This window comes from Mastigoproctus giganteus, chromosome 6 (genome assembly GCF_048544385.1).
Source record: "Mastigoproctus giganteus isolate SK-2022 chromosome 6, ASM4854438v1, whole genome shotgun sequence".
Classification (NCBI taxonomy): Eukaryota; Metazoa; Arthropoda; class Arachnida; order Uropygi; family Thelyphonidae; genus Mastigoproctus; species Mastigoproctus giganteus.
The window spans coordinates 86,516,843-86,537,221 of NC_143580.1; the positions used below are offsets into that span (position 1 = coordinate 86,516,843).

Sequence of the window (20,379 nt, forward strand, 5' to 3'; positions counted from 1 at the left end):
TATGAAGAAGCACTGTTGTCTGACATGTACTCATATGTCCAAGTAGGGAGAAAGAAGAAAAATTCCACACTATCCTGCTTCAGGCCTCTACAGTCATGTATGGAAAGATGCACAATGCAGATGTGGGAGCATTCAAAAGATTTTGTCCCACTAGAACTCGCAGGGCCGCTGCAAGTGGGTAGGCAAGGTAAGAGTCACTTACGGGTGGCAGTTCAAGAGGATGTCAAAAATTTTTTTTTTTTTGACTTATATAAAGTAAGACCTCTTTAACGAATTTCTTTATAGTGAAATTTTGTATTTAGCGATATTTTTTGAATTTTCCTTGGTAATTACATTTAAAATAGTTTCCTTAGAATGAAGAAAATTTCCGTATAACGAATGGATGGGGTCAACCACAACAACACATGAAAAATGAAATAACAAACGGTTAAGAGAGACTTAACTGCAAATGCATTGTTTGCACCTCTGGCCTTCAGGTGGTTGAGGCAATTAGTGCTGCTATTAAGCACAAATTAATGGTACTTGCAAAACCTATCCAACCATCTGTCCCACATACCTAGAAGTCATACTGGTCATCTGATTTGGGGTTAACATTTACCAGTATTCAACATGGCAGGCAAATAATTCATTTGAAATAAATACAGTACATGAAATTGCAGATTTCAGTTAATTTGCTTATTATCTGGATCAGTGTTTCATATTTATCATAGTAAAACCAACAGGTTTTTCATCGTCTTGAACTGACAGAGGACTGGAATGTTTCCATCCGTAACATATAACAGATAGCAGCGTACACTCAACTGACCTGTAACACTTGTCTTTGCCAATGGAGAAAGAACCTACTATAGGAACCTAATGTGAAACAATTCCATGCTGTCCACAATTCAGTGATATATTGATTTTACACCATTATATGCATCGATGGCTCAAAATTTGATTCAGCTGTTGGAGCAGCTGCAGTGTTTCTCTTTATCATCATTTCTACATCCCTTCCAGCTGAATGCAGTAGCTTTTCAACTAAGATGCATGAAATTAAATTGCCTTTAGAAAAACTTGATTTTGGTTGGTCTTTAAAATATTGTTTACACCAATCCCCTTAGCTCAATCATGGCATTGTTGAACTCCTCCTATGAAGCTCACCATGTTTTAAATCAAATCAGGTGCCTCTTACTACTACAAATTGCAGAATACCATCAACTGGTTACCTTTTGTTGGATCCAATGTGTTGTGGAATATTGAGGAATGAACTGGCCAGTAAAGCTGCAAAAAATCCAACCACTGTAGATTTAACCAATACCCCTGTTCCAGCTTCAGACTTATCATTTATGCATAATTTTATACTGTCGGTCAACCAACAGTATAAAATTAACTATAGCAGCAGCAGGCTAAAAGCATATAAGGCTGCAAGGGCTAGTACAACACTGGAACATGCACTTAAACAACACACTGCAAGAGACTTCTGAACCAGATCCTCTGTGGGCTCTTATTCACTATCTTGTGATAATCACTTTTGCAAATGGGGAAAGCACTCTATAGCAAATATGAATATCAGACAACTACATTCAACATATTTTTATGCAAATTCTCACTGTATCTAGATATATATATCAGTGGATATGAAACTAATACCACTGTAGGTGCAGTGGTGGTCTTGCTTAAATTTACCATAACTACATCACTTCCAGTTGAATGCAGTGTGTATACTGCTGAATTATACGTGATTAAAGTCGCCCTTGATCATATCAACAGTTTTCTTACAATCCAAATTATAATCTTCACAGACTTCCTTAGTGTATTAGCTGTCCTACAATACAAGTCTTCACCCTCTCATCCTGTTATGAAACAGATCCAATCTGATTGATTCATTGAAATTAACTTGCCAATCAGAAAAGTTCTGCTGATTCTGGGATTCATGTTGCAATTCCCAGGAATGAAATTGCAGATGAAGCTGCCAGTATTATACACATGCACAGGTTCTATATTCAGGTCTCTCTCACCCAACAAGTATGCCACAATCAATGGAAGCAACTATGGCAATCTTGCACTGATAATAATAAATTGTTATTATTGTTATTATTTAAGCTATAAATAACAATAATATTATTATTGTTATTTATAGCTTAAACACAAACAACTGTGGAACTCCAGTCTTTGAAACAACAGACATGAACAAGTTGGTCTTGTTCATGTCAGCCACATCCACCTGTTGCATCTTCCTTCTTACCCGGAGCAATCCTTCATGGGTGCATTCACTGCCACTCCTTGTTAACCATGAAGCACATCATCATATTGTCCATGCTACCCAACTGACCTAACTGCAGCCTTATGTCTCTTTGTAAATTTATCTGAGCCACTAGCACTGCACCAAATCACAGGAAAATGTGCCAACTTGATTGAATTATTACCTGAAATAAATTCATATATTTGATAACCTTTAATTAATCCATATTTTGCTATGAACAGGCACAATATGGCTGTAGCAGCTCTTGTGCAATCAAACTTCAATCTCAAGAATGCTGTTATGCTCTCTTGATGATAGTAGCATCTACCTACCAGCCATCCACTATCATCATGCTCATTTTTCAAAGATTGTTAAATTAGGGATTTACCATGGTTTTTGTGCTTCATGCAGAACCATAACTCAGGTGGGGCACTTACATTGAATGCATGAAAACTAGGGTGAAAAACCTAGGATTTAAAAATAATATATATATTATATATAATAAATATTGCATAATATGGCAATGTCTGCTGTTGAGTTCTCTCTAAACTAGTAAGTGGATTTTTCACTTACCAGTTTAGAGAGATTCAAGTTTCTGTCAAGCTGATGTTGCTCAACAGAAACGTGGATACTTATTGAGGCCTCTTACAAGTTGATAGGTTAGGACAACAAGGGTCATGTGGGCATTTGCTCTTATAGTCCAACCACCTTGATTGGTTGGATCAGTTAAGTTACTGGAACAGAGGAACACACTTTAGTGCTGCAAAAATTAGCAATGCTGAAAGAGGTTACTGAATAAATGGAGCTCAATATTATAGAGATTACTGCCTAATATATTATTAGGCAGTAATCTGGCACTTTCTGAAATATATGTTCTATATGTTTTAAATCTCCATAATCCATATTGTGCCAGTTTTCATTATCTGTAATTACTTAGCCCATTCGTATTTATTTTAGAGGATAATTTATCAATATATAATTCATTGGAAAGTTAGTTTAGTTAAATCTTGTGCAGTTTATTTTGATATGTGCAACCCTCCAAATGGTGTTATTTGACTGGAAAGGATTTGTGAAAAATAAGCTCTAAAATCTTATTATTTTTATCATTTAGTTTTTGTTGGATGTTGAATCTTGTCTGAATTTATAACATGAAATTTGCATTCCGTAGTAAGCTTTAGTTTCTTTCCTAGTCTCTGCAAAGGTGTAATCAGCCATTGCAAGTCCATAAGACAAATTGTTGGGAAGTTAATGCAAAAATAAATCAATCTTTCATTTGCATGGAGGGAGAGAGAGAAAAAGAGAGAGAATTTGTTTTTTCATTAACAGCATAATAATTATTATACATTATAATTTTTTATTATTCATTGACAGAAAATCTTCGTTGTATTAAAATATAATAATTTAATTTATATTACTATTTACTTTCTTCTCAATTCATAAAAATTCTTTGTGATGGAAAAAAATGAAGACTTTTTGAAATCAACATAACTGAATTATAGAAATTCACTTATTATATTCAGAACAACTTTTAAAATATTTAAATTTGCAGGCCTGTGTAATTTCTTCTGAATAAATTAAAAGCAGAATGTTAAAGTTTAAGAAAATGAATTGATGTTTATTTTGGTTCATTTAGTTGTAACCATCTTTGTTAGAGAAAAATTCATTTTCCACATATTTCCTGTTTCAGGCTCATGCTCTCTGTTATAAAATTTTGCCACCAGAGTGTACATTTGGATGCTTGCAGAGTATAATGTTACCTCCCTATTCTATTAGCATACCACGGACAGATGTTCCTTTAGAAACTATTATTGGTGCACAGATGAAGAGGAGAGAAAATCTTTCTCGTAAGTGAAGTGCATATTTGTAAAGCATCATTGCCTTTTCAAGAATGAATGATGATTACATACAGGTATACAAGGTAAAAAGACACGTGTAATTGTGAAATGATTATCCTTTTGCACATTTTTTTTAAATTCAGTTCAAAAGGTTATTTTCAGTGATAGCAATGCCAAATCCTTCCAAAAAATAGACCTAATGGAATAATTAGTGTTTAAAATATTCTTTTAATAACTTTTAAAACAAGTACCTTTATGTAGACAGCAGCAATGATAAGAAGCTTAATGCCTTTTTTCCTCCCAGGCGCCTCCGTAGCCAGGTGGGAAGGAGCAGCAGTGCATAGCACACGCTTCTTGATTAGACCGGGGTTCGAGCCCGTCACCACCAAATACAGATGATGCGGAAAGGTCAGGGAATGACCACCGCATATCCCGGAGCAATATGGCCTAAGCTGCTAATGCTCCTAAAAACCAAAACAACAACAACAGCCTTTTTTCCTTGACTTGTATGATCTTTACTTCTGTTCCTAATGCAGTTTTTTTTTGTTATACTGTAGGAAGAAAGGATACTATGTAGTACTACTCTTCCCAAGGGCAGAATAGTACTATGTAGTACTACTCTGCCCTTGGGAACTTTTGGTGCATTCATTAGTAGTAGCAGACCAATTCTTATGGTGCTCTAGTTCATTAGATTTCTTTTATATTATGACATGAGTTGATTTGTGTGCTATGCTGGCACACAATTTCTTAAGGCCTTTCAATCAAAGATTGAGAGACCTTAAGAATTCCTCCTATATCCAGTCCCGTTTGAACCTGCGAAGTGATGCAGATTTTGGTTCACTTCTATATTAAGTAAGAACAGTTCAAATTATTTATAACTTAATTTAAAGCAATTATGCTTTAAACTGAATAATTACTATAATAATAATAATGGACTAACACCGAGTGTGTTATTAAGTCCATTAAAATAATAATGGACTAATGAGAAAGACAAGGACAATGATGACCAAGAACTGCCAACACCACATAAAATCTGCCTTGGAGAGACTGACAATTGCCCAGAAAGAAGGAGCCTGATAGACCTCATTGAGCAACAGAAGACAGCGATAGATACCTGAAGGATTATTTCCAGAAACACACAGCAGCACCCAGCAGGCCATAAGGAAGATAGACAAGTGGTATACCCCACTCAACCTGGCACCTCTGTAGCCAGGTGGGAAGGAGCAGCAGAGCGTGGCATATGCTTCTTGATTAGACCGGGGTTCGAGCCCATCACCACCAAATGCGGAGGATGCAGAATGGTCAGGGAATGATCACCGCATATTCCTGGAGTAATATGGCCTTAGTTGCTAATGCTCCTAAAAAAAAAAAACTAAATAACAAATAAACCCACTCAACCTAAGCAAAGAGTCCCCCCCAGCCAAGAGGTACAATCGAAGCTAGAAAGATGGGTAGAGAAGACACTCCATGGCAGTCACTACAATGATCTCCATCAAGATTACAGATAAAATTGCTTCCGATGCATGGCTCATGAGCAGGATGCTCTTCTCCGAGACTGAAGGATTCATGCTCGCCATCCAATACCAGGTAATCAACACCAGGAACTATAGAAAATACATTGCCAAGGAGCCTGGAGTGTTTGATGGCACATGTCGACGATGCCACCTGTCCTCAGAAACGATTCAACACATCATTGTGGGATGCAAGGTGATCAACCAGACTGAGTACACTCATAGACATGACCATGTAGCCAAGATAATACATCAGAAGCTAGCAAGGAAAGTGGTTGATCGAAGAAAGTGTACTGTACTACAAGTACGAACCCCAGGCAGTACTAGAGACCCCAACCCACAAGCTGTACTGGGACCACGCCATAATAACGGATAGGACAATCCCGCACAACAGACCAGACATAACCCTTGTGGACAAGAAGGAAAAGGCTACCTATCTGATTGACATAGCGGTACCCAACACTGGCAACCTGCAGAAAACCCATGGGGGAAAAAATCGGGAAGTACACGAACCTAAGACAGGATATCAAAGAGGTGTGGCATATGCTGTTTGTTATTTGGTTTTTAGGAGCATTAGCAACCAAGGCCATATTGTTCCGGGATATGTGGTGATCATTCCCTGACCTTTCCACATCTTCTGTATTTGGTGGTGACGGGCTCGAACCCCCAGTCTAATCAAGAAGCATGTGCTATGCACTGCTGCTCCTTCCCACCTGGCTGCGGAGGCGCCGTGGCATATGCAACAAGTAACGACCATTCCAATCATCGTGTCAACAACAGGTATGGTGCCAAAGAATCTACATAACAGCCTAGCAGCAATAGGTCTTCCAGCAAACACCTACAAGGAACTCCAGAAAGTCGCAATCCTGAACACCTGTAGGATAATCAGAGAGTTCCTCGGCCAACAGTAACACCAGACATAACAACAACCACCCTGTGTACTTGGTAGCAATACCCATCACTAGGTGAAACTCCCAATAAGGGAGAATATAAGAGTAATAATAACTGTGTAAAACTTACAATTTGAGTTTTTAGCATTAACATTAGTAGAGGCATATGATGCAAGAAAGCAAGCTTATGCAGTATCAGCCAAAAAAAAAAAAAAAAAAAAAACCCTTATTTCACCCATCCCCTCACTCCAAATGTTTGTCATGTTCTGCCTTGAATCTGTTTAAGCTATCAACTTCTACAATGACAGATGAAAGTTTGTTCCAGCAATCAACCACCCGCTGGCTAAAGGGAAACTTCCGCACATCTATCCTACAACCATATTTTCTCAATTTGAATTTATGCCCTCTCAAGTGATTATTCTGAGCAAGAGGAAGAATCCCATCAGCATTGAGCATGCTCAAACCAATTAAGGCTTTATACACCTCAATCATATCACCTCGCAGGTGCCTAGTCTCCAGACACTGTAATTTGCAAAACTTAAGCCTTTCTTTGTAAGAGCAACCCTTTGTTCCATTCACTAATCTTGTTGCCCTTCTCTGTACTCATTCCAACAGCTCTACATCCTTCTTAAAATGAGGCCTCCAGACCTGTATACAATCAAGGTGTGGCCTGACCATTGCCTTGTACAAGGGGATAATCACCTCCTTATCCCTGCTAGAAAAATTTCTGTATATCATTGACCAGACACCATGAGCTACTCTTGCAGACCATCTGCACTGCTCAGAAAACTTCATATCTGCCTGCACAATTACCCCCAGGTCCTTTTCGTTCTCTACCACTGTCAGTGTAGTACCACAGAGTTGATACGTTACTTTGGGGTTACTGCTTCCCATATATAGTACTTTACATCTGTCAATGTTAAACTTCATTTGCCACCTTTTAGCCCATCTGCTCAACTTTTTTAGATCCTGTTGCAGCAGCTTACTGTCATTAGTGAATTAACAACCCTGCCAACCTTTGTATCATCTACAAACTTGGACATTAAGCTTGATATACCATCATCAATATCATTTATAAATACAGAAAACAACAATGGACCCAACATTGAACCCTGAGGGACTCCACTAATAACATTAGTCCACCACAATTAGGAGAACTGAGATGAGGAGTGTTTGAATCAACTGATAATTAGCAACTGACAGTAAGCTGTCACTAATGACAGCTTATTGTCATTAGTGAATTAACAACCCTGCCAACCTTTGTATCATCTACAAACTTGGACATTAAGCTTGATATACCATCATCAAATATTCATTTATAAATACAGAAAACAACAATGGACCCAACATTGAACCCTGAGGGACTCCACTAATAACATTAGTCCACCACAATTAGGAGAACTGAGATGAGGATTGCTTGAATCAACTGATAATTAGGATTTTATCAGAAAAAGTAATTAGGATTCTGTCAGAAAAAGTAAGTAGGATTTGGCAGATTGTAAGTGGAAATGGACATTGTGAGATTGGAAATCAGATCACATTTATTTGTGAAATGAATGAGGGAGTGTCTTGGACGTTTAGATCTTTTTGCAGATATGTTTTTCTGTTAGTTTGACTATTCATGCTGTATTCAGTGGTAAGAAAAGGTGGGGGGAGACATGTTGTATGAAATTTTTAGATATGTCATACACAAGGCAAGAAATATGCAGCTCCTTGACATAACATGGTCTCGACAATGCCCCTGCATGCACACTACTTGGACTTCTTCCAGTCACTATCTTGCAGATAGAGGCAGTGAGATTATACACCAGCTGATCTGGAAGGCTCCTAGTGAGTTACCAATAAGTTTAGTCTGGTGGACTATCTAGTGCCCAGCCTGCAAACACTTTTAGAGCTGTATTCTCAAAATATAAGGAAGATTTTATCTCGCCATGATGTCCGTCATGATGTCAAAAGAAATCAATCATACTGCATGATTGAAGGGATGGGGGGGTCTTTTCTGTAGCATTTCTTTGGAGACTAAACATAGGTTCCACCACCTCAAGCCTCCAATAAGCAAAATAGTGGTATTGCACCGGTTGATGAGTCATTTACCACTAGCATTGCCTGGTAACACAGAGGGGTGGCATTCCTCAATGTGTTGGGGACTGCCACACCTTGACCCCGCTTATGTTGGTTCACACCTGGGTGGTCACCTCCAGTATACTAGCCATATTTTAGGTCTTGCATAATGGGGGATATATGCATGGTTAGTAACAGTCTGACCATTGTGAATGTGCAAGCAGAGAATTTGGTAATCACCGAATGACCCGATTTTGCTAAAATTTGTTTCACTTGACTTAATTAGTTCCATCAGCATTTTAGACTCCTAGGTAGTAAGCCTAGCTTCACATACCTGAGAGAATGTCTTTGACAGTCTCAAGGACCATTGAATAGTAAGTGCTAAAGGTATTCCAGCCAGTGAAAAGGCCAAGTTTTTATTATTTTCAAATGCAACTAGGCCTTTATTTTACTCCAAAAATCAGATTCCTTACCATTTAACAGAGGATTAAATCATTTGTGAAAAGATACATCCTGGAGCATAGGTGATTAATGAAGAAGGTCAGTCATTTAGTTCAGAAGTCATTGATAATTGGCTCAAGGACTGCAGAAAATCTGACAAGTTATAATTGTATGCAACTTTTGTAACTGCTTGATGGGTGTCTTTCTTAGCATATTGACTACTTTAGTTAATGTGAACTGAACTGAACTTTTGTGGTGCTACATGAGAATTTTACTATGTATTACAACTGTATAAGTGTATATTCATAGGTTGATTTGCATATTAAAAGGGAAAGATGTCACTGACAAAGCTGAGCAGTGAATAACTCACTGTTGCTGTTTTGCTAATGATTGACAGGTCAGTGACCTAACTTCATTAAATTAAAACTTAACTGAAATTTGAAATTCTTCTTGTCTTGTAAACTTCTTAATTTGATACCAGGACTGGACAAAGCTTGTTTTGTGACATGCTAAATGTCTAAAGTAGAACAGTGCACTTAACAATACATTATAATGAACATGTTGTAAAACATAAAGTGATAATGCATTCCATTAACTCAAAATTTTTAGTTAAGAAAATGTCAAAAATTTTTAATTAATGGAATTTATTTTTATTATTCAGATATTACCCAAATAATAAAAAGAAACAGGAAGTATATTATTGATATTGACAGGAAGAAATATACCTGAAATTTCAAAAGTGAGATCACCCCAAGTATAAAGTATGGTCCTTAAAACCTTCTCATGGTACACATTTAAACCAAAGGAACATTGTCTTTAACATTCCAAGTTTAATCTCATTTTCCTTTCAAACTAGAGATGCTTACCATTTCAAGGGGCAAGTAAGCAGATGAAGAACTGACTCAAAGTATGTTGAACACTTTTCAAATACCTTTTTCAAAGGTTGTGATAATACTCTGGGTATTACTATAATAAATTCAGGATTCACTACAAACAAAAATGATGCATTTGCGCTAACTCTTTCAGGGTATTATTATTGCCATTGATCATCCCATTGCATTTGTACAGGTTATATGGGAATAATGGAGAGGCTGTAGGTGAAATCCACTCCCCATTCTGTAATAGTTGGAAAAGGTTGGTTGGGTTTTATTGGCGCATTAGCAACTAAGGCTATAATGTGCCATAGTTGGGGAAGAGGAACAAATTAGAATATTAGTAAAGAAAAAAAGAATGTGAAGAAAGAATTAGCATTCTTCTTGGAAATTCACATGTGTGACTACCTATCCTTCCAGCAAAAGTTCTGGATCTATCTTGAACTTATATTCAGAAATGTGGGGGAGATTTGTTTAGCGATAAGTGCTTTATTTGTAAGAGGAATTTTGTAAAATATGTGCCATAGGTCCTATTTTTATGATAAAATTACAAATCTATGATTATAAATCAACTTTTGAGTTGACCTAATTGCCTTCACTCGTTCTTAGTTTAAATTTGGTTTGTAGTTTGTCAAGTATTACTATTTGATTAAACCCTGGTTGATGTTCTTGTCTCTAAAAAAGGGTACAGCTACTTGTACTTCTGATTATTTGAATCTTGTCTGGTTTTTTCGTGGTGATATTTAATGTATTTTTGTAATCTGGTAGGAAGAGAAGTTCTGGTATATACAATCACATGCTTGTTGACCTGGGATGGCATGTACAGTGGTTGTTTCTTGTTTCAAAGTTGACTTTCACATTTACTCCTAACTTTAAATATGAAAACATTTTACTATAATTAGCAAATGCTAGATGAAATCCTGATTTTTTTTTTTTTTTTAAACATTTTTTGTGATGGTTTTTGATGTCTCCCTGTAAGATAATCCTATCCATAGGTTATGGATAGGATTATCTTACATGCATACATATTGCTGAGCATTTTTATACAGTACTTTGATAATATAATTCCTTTAATGGTTTCAAAATGTTGATGATGAATTTGTTAAGTTGTCCATTTTGGTGTTCCAAAAACTTCCTATAGGCCTAAGGTGGCTATCAGGTTACTGCGATTTAATAACACCAAAAATGTGTGACTGTCTATTGATAAAAACTTATTGGTGAATTAGTTCTTATCAAAATTTTTTTTATCAATTAATATTTTATATTATTGATAAAAATTAAGGAACTACAATATAACTGGCTGGATATGACCTAGTAGTTTTCCAACCAATCAGTGTACTTGACACCCTTCAATCTGAATCTTTGTAAGATGTGAAATTTAATTTATTTTTTATTTTTTTCAAAGAAATCAGAAATGTATTTTCCAAAAAAAAAAAAAAAAAAAAAGAAAAGAAAAAAATGGTATGTGATGGAACATTTCAGTAACTTTTTTGTAATAAGGGCATAAAATATACAAAAATTATATTTTAACTTTACACTAAGGAGAAAATCTGTGTTGTGCAGTGTAAATATTTTATTTAATATTTACTTTGTTAATATTGAAGGTTGGGGTCTTTGATTTCAGCAAGAAGTATATCAGAAGAATTTTCTTCCAATACTGATTTGAAGGCTAAAGAGTTTGATGAGTACCTTTCACAGAAAGAAAAAGATAGAGATGAAGGTAACATTCAATTTTATAACTAATCTGTAATTATCAAAGTTGTTGACTGTATCATTTGATTTTTTTTTTTTTTTTAACTTTAGACATGCTGTTAGTTTTTGAATATATTTCTGTTTAATTTTCATTCATTAGTAGTTACATGGGGTGTTATTCAGTCCCACCCACTTTCGAAGCAAAAATTTACAAGCAAAATTTTTGCCCCAGTTTCTTTGTTAAAAAATTGAAGAAATATTTAAAAAGGGTCAAAATGACCATGCACAGGCATGCCTGCTGACAGATTAATATTATAAGAAAATATGTTATGGCGACATCTTATGTAGCAGCAGCTGAAACAGCATCCTTTCAACAGTGCATGAGACCAGAGAAGAAGGCAAAATCTGAAGTGGGTGATTCTTAGAATGTGTACGTATGAATATACTGCTGCACTTAAACTGGCTTCTGGAAATTTGTGATCAGGGCTGGATTTCCTATTAGGCACAGTGCCTAGGGCTTACAAAATTTTTACGGCCTACGAAGGAAGGGAAAAATAAAAAAAATAAAAAAAACAACAGAATAATGCAACTAAAACTTCAAAATTATATTTCAAAAACAATAATTCTGCAATGTCTAGGCTACTTAAAACATTTCCTAAGAAAGTTTTCTTTTTTGGCTTCTCATTGCAGCAAAGTCTTTCATAATGTATTCCATGTCCATATTACGAGTAATATAATTCAAATGCACAGAAGAGCCAAAGATGATAGGTGATTTTCACTTATTGTGTTGAGCGCATACAGTTATTGATTTGCTTAAGTTTAGAAATGATCTTTCTCCATCTACATTTGATCCAGATATTGATAGATAAATCCTTAGATCAAAATGCACATTTCGAAAACTTGTAACCAAGTTACCTTTTATTTTGGATTTTATCAGTTCTGTTACAGACACTTTGTCCTTGTACAACACAGAAAACATCACAAATTCATCAACAGTCTACTTCCAATTCTGACAAATAGATGTTGACTAACTTTCTGGTTAGGTCACTGATTGTTTAACTTTTTACATATGACCTGGATTTGGCGCATTATAGACTTAGTTGCTAACACGCCAATAAAATCCAAATCAAAATTCAAACTAACTTTCTGGCCTTGGATTGAACTTCTCATCTTTTGATAGAAATTTGTCTGCACGAAACCTGAAGATATCATGTAATGTGCTGTATGCAGCATGCCTTCTTTGACTAGTACATCTAAAATATGATAAAAAACCTGAATTCGAAATGCATCTTTTGCTTGTTGTTGTTATTTGGTTTTTAGGAGCATTAGCAACTAAGGCCATATTGCTCTGGGGATATGCGGTGGTCATTCCCTGACCTTTCCACATCCTCCATATTTAGTGGTCACGGGCTCGAACCCCAGTCTAATCAAGAAGTGTGTGCTACACACTACCGCTCCTGCCCACCTGGCTATGGAGGTGCCGCATCTTTTGCACTTAGTTCTGGTACTAATTCCTCTAGTGCTTCATAAAATGATCTCTTCCTCTTCCGCTTTCGGTCTTAGCATTGTCTGTAATCACAATTTGGAACAAAGTTTTTGCCATTTTTTCAAAGTCATCAAATTTGTCTTCGTCTTGAACATCAACCAAATAATCCGTAAGGGAATCATATAATTTTGCAATTAGTACAACTAAATTCTTAGTTCTCTGATTGCTTTATTTACTCTATCAATGTTTTTCAGAAGATCTTCCCAAATGACTCATTAATGCCATTTTTAAGCTATTCAGCTTTTTTTTTTTTTTTCAAATTTTTGGTTCATGAACCACTGTTAGTTTTTGTTCTTCACCTTCTGAGATATTTATTACTGCTGCATGTATTTCATTGTAATTTCTTTTCACTGATTTCACAGCATCATAATGTAATGACTATCTTGTGATTTCTGGCTGAGATTGTATTTTCCCTCATACTCAGTGTAGACCATCTTTGTGGTGATGCTACAAAGAATATGTATAGTGATTGTAAAATGCCGAAAAAAATTAACGGCAGCCAAGCAGATTTCTGTGGACACGGTCCTTACTAAATTAAGGCTGTGTGCAGCACATGGCTGTTCCATGCCAGTTCCTTGCCATGTGCAGCACATGTCAGTTTGTTGATTTCCTTGAATCTCGTTTGGACTCCCGAATACATCCCATTCATATTAGCAGCATTATCGTATTAGTGAGATCTGCAGTTGTCTATTTCTATTCCATGTTTGTCAAGAAAAGATGCTGTTCTCTCAAAAAAATATTTTTAATCTTGCTTTTCAATGGGAACAAATATTAAGAAGCATTCATGTACTTCTCCATCTTTTGATACATAACGAATAATGACTGACAACTGATCTGTATGACTTATATCTGGAGTGGAATTCTATACTGATGCAGTAATATTTGGCTTCTTTAATGTGATCAGTGCCAACACGTCATATAATAAATTGATAAATTCTTCATTTGTGGTTGAAGAAAGGTAAGGAACACTTCTGCTTCCTTGATCTCCATATTTTCTTATATGTTCTTTTAGAAAAGGATTAAACTTGGACAGAAGATCAACGTACCCGAGGAAGTTGCCATTGTTAGGATTATTGTGTGTTTCATTATTATTACTAAAAGCCATACTTCTTTCTGTCAGAATTTTAACCGCTGCAACTACTCTTCTTAAAACATCAGTCCCATATGTACTTGCTTTTTCCTTCTCCATTTGCAATTCTGTGTCAATTCCGGGAGACTTTTGGAACTATAGCATAGTAGATATGGGAAGGAGCAGCAGTGCATAGCACACGCTTCTTGATTAGACCAGGGTTCGAGCCCGTCACCACCAAATACGGAGGATGCGGAAAGGTCAGGGAATGACCACTGCATATCCCGGAGCAGTATGGCCTTAGTTGCTAATGCTCCTAAAAACCAAATAACTAACTAACTAACTAATAGTAGATATGGAAATGAAATGTTCTTTTGGATTTTCATGCACTGTGGTTTTTGCATGTGTATTTTTCTAGTCATCAAATCCAGTTTTAAATTGATGAGATAACTCATTAAGCCCACCTCTAAATAAAATACACACATAACAATACACTTTTCCTGTAAATTCTGAGAATATTAGCCATTCTCTTTTAATGACCTCACTATTACTGATTTTTCTATAAAAAAAATTAAATTCTTTTCATGCATATCTTACTTTTTTGCCAAACTGTTTAGACTTTGATTTCAAATTGCATTCCAAATTTTTAGATGGCACATTTTGTGCAAAGTAATGAATGAGATCTGGTTTATTTTGCTATTAGCTGGATCAGTGCTGAAACCTGATATTGAAACAATAACAGGTGTTTTTTGGGTGCCTAAATCACTCACAGGCCCTGATTCATACTGATTTGCATTTATATCAAATATCAACACCATGGAATCTATCTGGTTTGATTTTAATTCTATATTAATTTGATCCTTGCTTATTGTACTGCTGGGAAACATTTATATATTTCAGCAATGACCTCTTGTAAATTTATAGAGTGCTCTTTCTAACCAGTTAGTTCTATTTCATCTCTAATGCCTTTTACCTTTAAATTCGTGTTTTCGCTTATAGCCATCAGACATTTTAGGTTAGGTTAACTAAGTAAATTATAGGATCAAAATATGAAAATGTAGCTCACCAGTCTTCATTTGTAATGCACACTTTTTTAAAATGTGACATACGTCTTCCCTATTTACTACCACTCTACGTATAATACACAACAGGTTTGAACCGGGGAATGCACACTTCATTCTTTTCACTATGAATAAAGAAAAATGAGCTCAGAAAATGTGTGCAATCGACTCTAGGAGCTTCAATTCAATATGCATATGCTATTTAATGATTGTTTTCGAAAGTAGAAGAACCAAAGTGTTGGTCGCTCTGCCAATTGAGGTAGTTTATCATTTATTATAGTTGAAACTTGAGTCATGTTAATTTAAGTGATTCACTATCAAAGTGTTAAAATAGAAGAAACATTTTACCCCCATTTTTTTTTTTTTTCGCACATTTCGGAATAAAAGTGCCTAGAGCCTACGAACACCAAAATCCAGCCCTGTTTGCGTTAGTTTATGTATAAACAGAATATTGTTTCCAGCATTAGCAAGGGCACATGATGCAAGAAAGCAAGCTTGTATAGCATCAGCCAAAAAAAAAAAAAAAAAAAAAACACCCGTATTTCACCCATCCCCTCGCTCCAAATGTTTGTCAAGTTCTGCCTTGAATCTATTTAAGCTATCAACTTCTATGACAGATGGAAGTTTGTTCCAGCAATCAACCACTTGCTGGCTAAAGTCAAACTTCCGCACATCTATCCTACAACCGTCTTTCCTCAATTTGAATTTATGCCCTCTCAGGTGATTATTCTGAGCAAGAGGAAGAATCCCATCAGCATTGAGCATGCCCAAACCATTCAAGGCTTTATACACCTCAATCAGATTACCTCGCAGATACCTAGTCTTCAGACACTGTAATTTGCAAAACTGAAGCCTTTCTTCGTGAGAGCAACCCCCTCCTTTGTTCTATTCACTAGTCTTGTTGCCCTTCTCTGTACTCGTTCCAACAGCTCTACATCCTTCTTAAAATGAGGCCTCCAGACCTGTATACAGTACTCAAGGTGTGGTCTGACCATTGCCTTGCACAAGGGAATAATCACCTCCTTATCCCTGCTAGAAAAATTCCTCTTTATCATTAACAAGACACTATGAGCTACTCTTGCAGACCATCTGCACTGCTCAGAAAACTTCATATCTGCCTGCACAATTACCCCAGGTCCCTTTCATTCTCTACCACTGTAAGTGTAGTACCACAGTGTTGATACGTTGCTCTGGGGTTGCTGTTTCTCATATGTAGTACTTTACATTTGTCAATGTTAAACTTCATTTGCCACCTCTCAGCCCATCTGCTCAACCTTTCCAGATCCTGTTGCAGTAGCATAGTGCTACTGCAACCCTGCCAACCTTCGTATCGTCTGCAAACTTGGACATTAAGCTTGATATACCATCATCAATATCATTTATAAATACAGAAAACAATAATGGACCTAATACTGAACCCTGAGGGACTCCACTAATAACATTAGTCCATGATGAGCAGTGTTCATTGATTACCCCTCTCTATCTCCTCCCCCTCAACCACCCCTTTATCCATAGCAGCAATTTGCCTCCACATCATAGTATAGTATCCAATCAAATTGGTCAAATCCAATCAAATCAAACATCATAGTATCCAATCAAATTGGTCAAATCCAATCAAATCAAACATCATAGTATCCAATCAAATTGGTCAGGCAAGACTTTCCCTTAACAAAACCATACTGTGCGCGATTTATAACTGAAGTCTTGTCTAGATGATTCTGCAGTGCTTCTTTAACCAGTGCCTCTCATTAATTTTCCTGGAAAATTTTCAGTTATAAATGATTCTAGAACTAGAGGCCATAATTCAAGTTTCAGGGAAAGATGTTGAGAGGGCAAAAAGTTATAAATTACTAGAATAAGTTGCCTATGTGGGTGGTAGAGGCTGACAGTTTGGGGAAATTCAGAGTTCAGTTGGATAGTTACTTATGGGAGGAGGGAAATGCATAGGTTGTCTCTTTCCTTTTCTCTTATTATTAGTTATTAATTATTTACAGTGTATTTAATTTTATTATTATTATTAATTTTATTTTTATTTATTTATTTATTTTTTGGCTGGTGAGCATTAGCTTTAAGCTACCTTGCACCATATGGCCATTACTAATTAAATGCAACTTAACACGTGGAACTGAATTTGATATGGCTTCTAAACCTTCAGAGGAATTCCTGTTAACAGTGGAGCGTAGTTAGAAGGTGAGAGAAAGAATGAGAATTGGTGCATTGCAGCATGTTAGCTTAATGCCCCTTTTCTGCCATGTGCTTGTGTGTGCACATGCATCAACAGCAAATTATTGTGTATATACTGCGCTTATGTTCTAATCTTCATTTCATTATACAAAATGAAAGAAGAGGTACATTTTTTCCCCTACACTTTTGAATTTTAAAATATTATCACCGTCCTCGAAATATATTATAATCAGTAGGTCAATAGGCCACTATGATAGTACAGTTCAGTTCAGTCTTTCTGGACTATCGGCTTTCCAGTTATAATTCTCCCCCATGATATCCTATTTCCTCTAGGTCTTATAGCCCTCCTCTTCCTAGTGGCTGCTTGACATCATTGATCCGCTTTCTTCTTGATATACCAGTAGGTCTATTACTGGTCATTTTTTCTTCAAAGATCTGTTTAGTTAATCTCCTGTCTACCATCCTTTTGACATAATCATTCTATCTTAAGTTTGCCTCACATAACTTTGATTGAATATTTGTTACCAGATCTTTTTTTTTTTTTTTTTTAATATGGTCTTTCGTTGTTTCGACCTGTTAGTTCCATTTAACTCTGATATCTATCCATATCTAAAAATTGCAGTTTGGGTTTAGGAATGTTATTATAGGTAGCTAATTTTGTCTTTCTGGCTAATTTCTATTTTGCTCCAAATAAATTTTTCTGGCTTTCTAAGCATCCTGCTGTACTTATTCCATTGTTTATTTCCAGTCCCCCATGTTTATGTTTTTAATGTTATTTCCAGTCTTCCATATTTGTCCTCAGGTAAACAAAATTACTCACTTGTTCCCATTTTTTTTGCAATTAGTTCACAATAAATTACTTTCATAATTTTTGTTTCTGTAACTGTTCCTAGAGACTTGTAACAGATATTGTTCCAGGTATGACTAGCTAGGACTTGCTATCAGGGAGGCAAATGTTGATGGACCTAATATTCAGGACCCACTTGCAAATCAGATTGAACTGTATTTCAATGAAGTCACTTTAACCAGTGCCTCCATTAAATTGGTAGAGGCATTGGTTAAAGAAGCATTGCAGTATCATCTAGGCAAGACTTCAGTTATACCTCAGACACAGCATGGGTTTGTGAAGGGGAAGTCTTGCCTGACTAATTTGATTGGATACTATAATGTCACAATTGGATACTATATCACAAAGGAACTGGATTCAAAGAATAACTTTGATATCATATATTTGGATCTTAGAAAGGCCTTTGATACTGTTGCACATGGAAGACTGCTGCACAAATTGGAGCAGTGTGGCATTGGAGGCAAATTGTTGCTATGGATAAAGGGATGGTTGAGTGGGAGAAGATAGAGAGTGGTAATCAATGGACACTGCTCTTCGTGAACTAATGTTATTAGTGGAGTCCCTCAGGGTTCAGTGTTGGGTCCATTGTTGTTTTCTGTATTTATAAATGATATTAATGATGGTATATCAGGGTTAATGTCCAAGTTTGCAGACAATATGAAGGTTAGCAGGGTTGTTAATGACACTAATGAGAGTACGCTGCTGCAACAGGATCTAGAAAAGTTTAGCAGATAGGCTGAGAGGTGGCAAATGAAGTTTAGCATTGACAAATGTAAAGTACTGCATATGGGAAGCAGTAACCCCAGAGTAACTAAGTATCAACTGTGTGGTACTACACTGACAGTGGTAGAGAGTGAAAAGAACCTGGGGGTAATTGTGCAAGCAGATATAAAGTTTTCTGAGCAGTACAGGCAGTCTGCAAGAATAACTCATGGTGTCTTGTCAATGATATACAGGAATTTTTCTAGCAGGGATAAGGTGGTGATTATCCCCTTGTAGAAGGCAATGGTCAGGCCGTACCTTGAATATTGTATACAGGTCTGGAGGCCTCATTTTAAGAAGGATGTAGAGCTGTTGGAACAAGTACAGCAAGGGGCAACAAGATTAGTGAAAGTAACGAAAGGTTGCTGTTACGAAGAAAGGCTTAAGTTTTTCAGATTACAGTTTCTGGAGACTAGGCACCTGTGAGGTTATCTGATTGAGGTGTTGAGCATGCTCAAACCATTGAGCATGCTCAATGGTTTGAGCATGCTCAATGCTGATGGGATTCTTTCTCTTGCTCAGAATAATCACCTGAGAGGGCATAAATTCAAATTGAGGAAAGACATGTAGGATAGATATGCAGAAGTTTGCCTTTAGCCAGCTCGTTGGTTGGTGGAACAGACTTTCATCCTTTGTTGTGGAAGTTGATAGCCTAAATAAATTTAAGGCTGAGCTGGACAAGTATTTGGAACATACAGAGGGGTGAAATGGGAGCAGTTTTTTTTTTTTTTTTGGCTGATGCTATATAAGTTTGCTTTCTTGCATCATATGCCTCTACTAATGCTAATGCTAACATCAAAAACGAGTTGAGCTCTGTGGAGCTCTCAGGGTCCAGAAACGAATGGCTGAAGCCAGTGTTGCCAACATGTGAAGATTTAGTTTACAAATTCCCGGCATTTAATCCTAACTTAATATGGTCAGTTCTGCTATAACGTGGTACATGTGTTCCTAAAAATCTCCACATGGTATTTTGCACATTAAAAACAATAGGGCTTATGGGAAAAATAGGGATAGGAAAAAAAAAAAAAAATTTCAGTGCAGTAAGTAAAACACCAAAAAAAAAAAAAAAAAAGTTAGAAACCCAATAAAACTAACACAAGTTTAAACATTTTAAATTTCTAACAAATAATAAATAAATATTACAATAAATATAGCAATAATACTAGTTAATATTTCTGTTCACTGCCTTTTTTTTATTGTAAAATTTAAAACAGTAAAAAAGATAAGCAATCAATGACGATGAACATGGCACGCACAAATTGCACAAGTGAGATAAGGAGTAAAAAGTATGAAGCTTAAATAGGAATTAAGAGAAGATTCTGAAAATTTATTTATGTTTTTTATGTGATTGAAGATTTCTTGGAAGGGGAAACAGTCACCATAATAA

General features: G+C 36.1%; 1 protein-coding gene across 1 annotated transcript in view; it reads left to right on the plus strand.

Annotated features, from left to right (window-relative positions):
* The window catches only part of LOC150084454 (diacylglycerol kinase theta-like), a 457,615-nt gene that overhangs the window by 163,091 nt on the left and 274,145 nt on the right, over positions 1–20,379 (plus strand). Inside the window, exons 6-9 of the mRNA XM_090376240.1 lie at positions 3,909–4,065; positions 6,293–6,297; positions 6,517–6,532; positions 11,456–11,551. Of these exons, the coding sequence (XP_090232366.1) occupies positions 3,909–4,065; positions 6,293–6,297; positions 6,517–6,532; positions 11,456–11,551 (274 nt within the window). The remainder of the gene's footprint in view (positions 1–3,908; positions 4,066–6,292; positions 6,298–6,516; positions 6,533–11,455; positions 11,552–20,379) is intronic.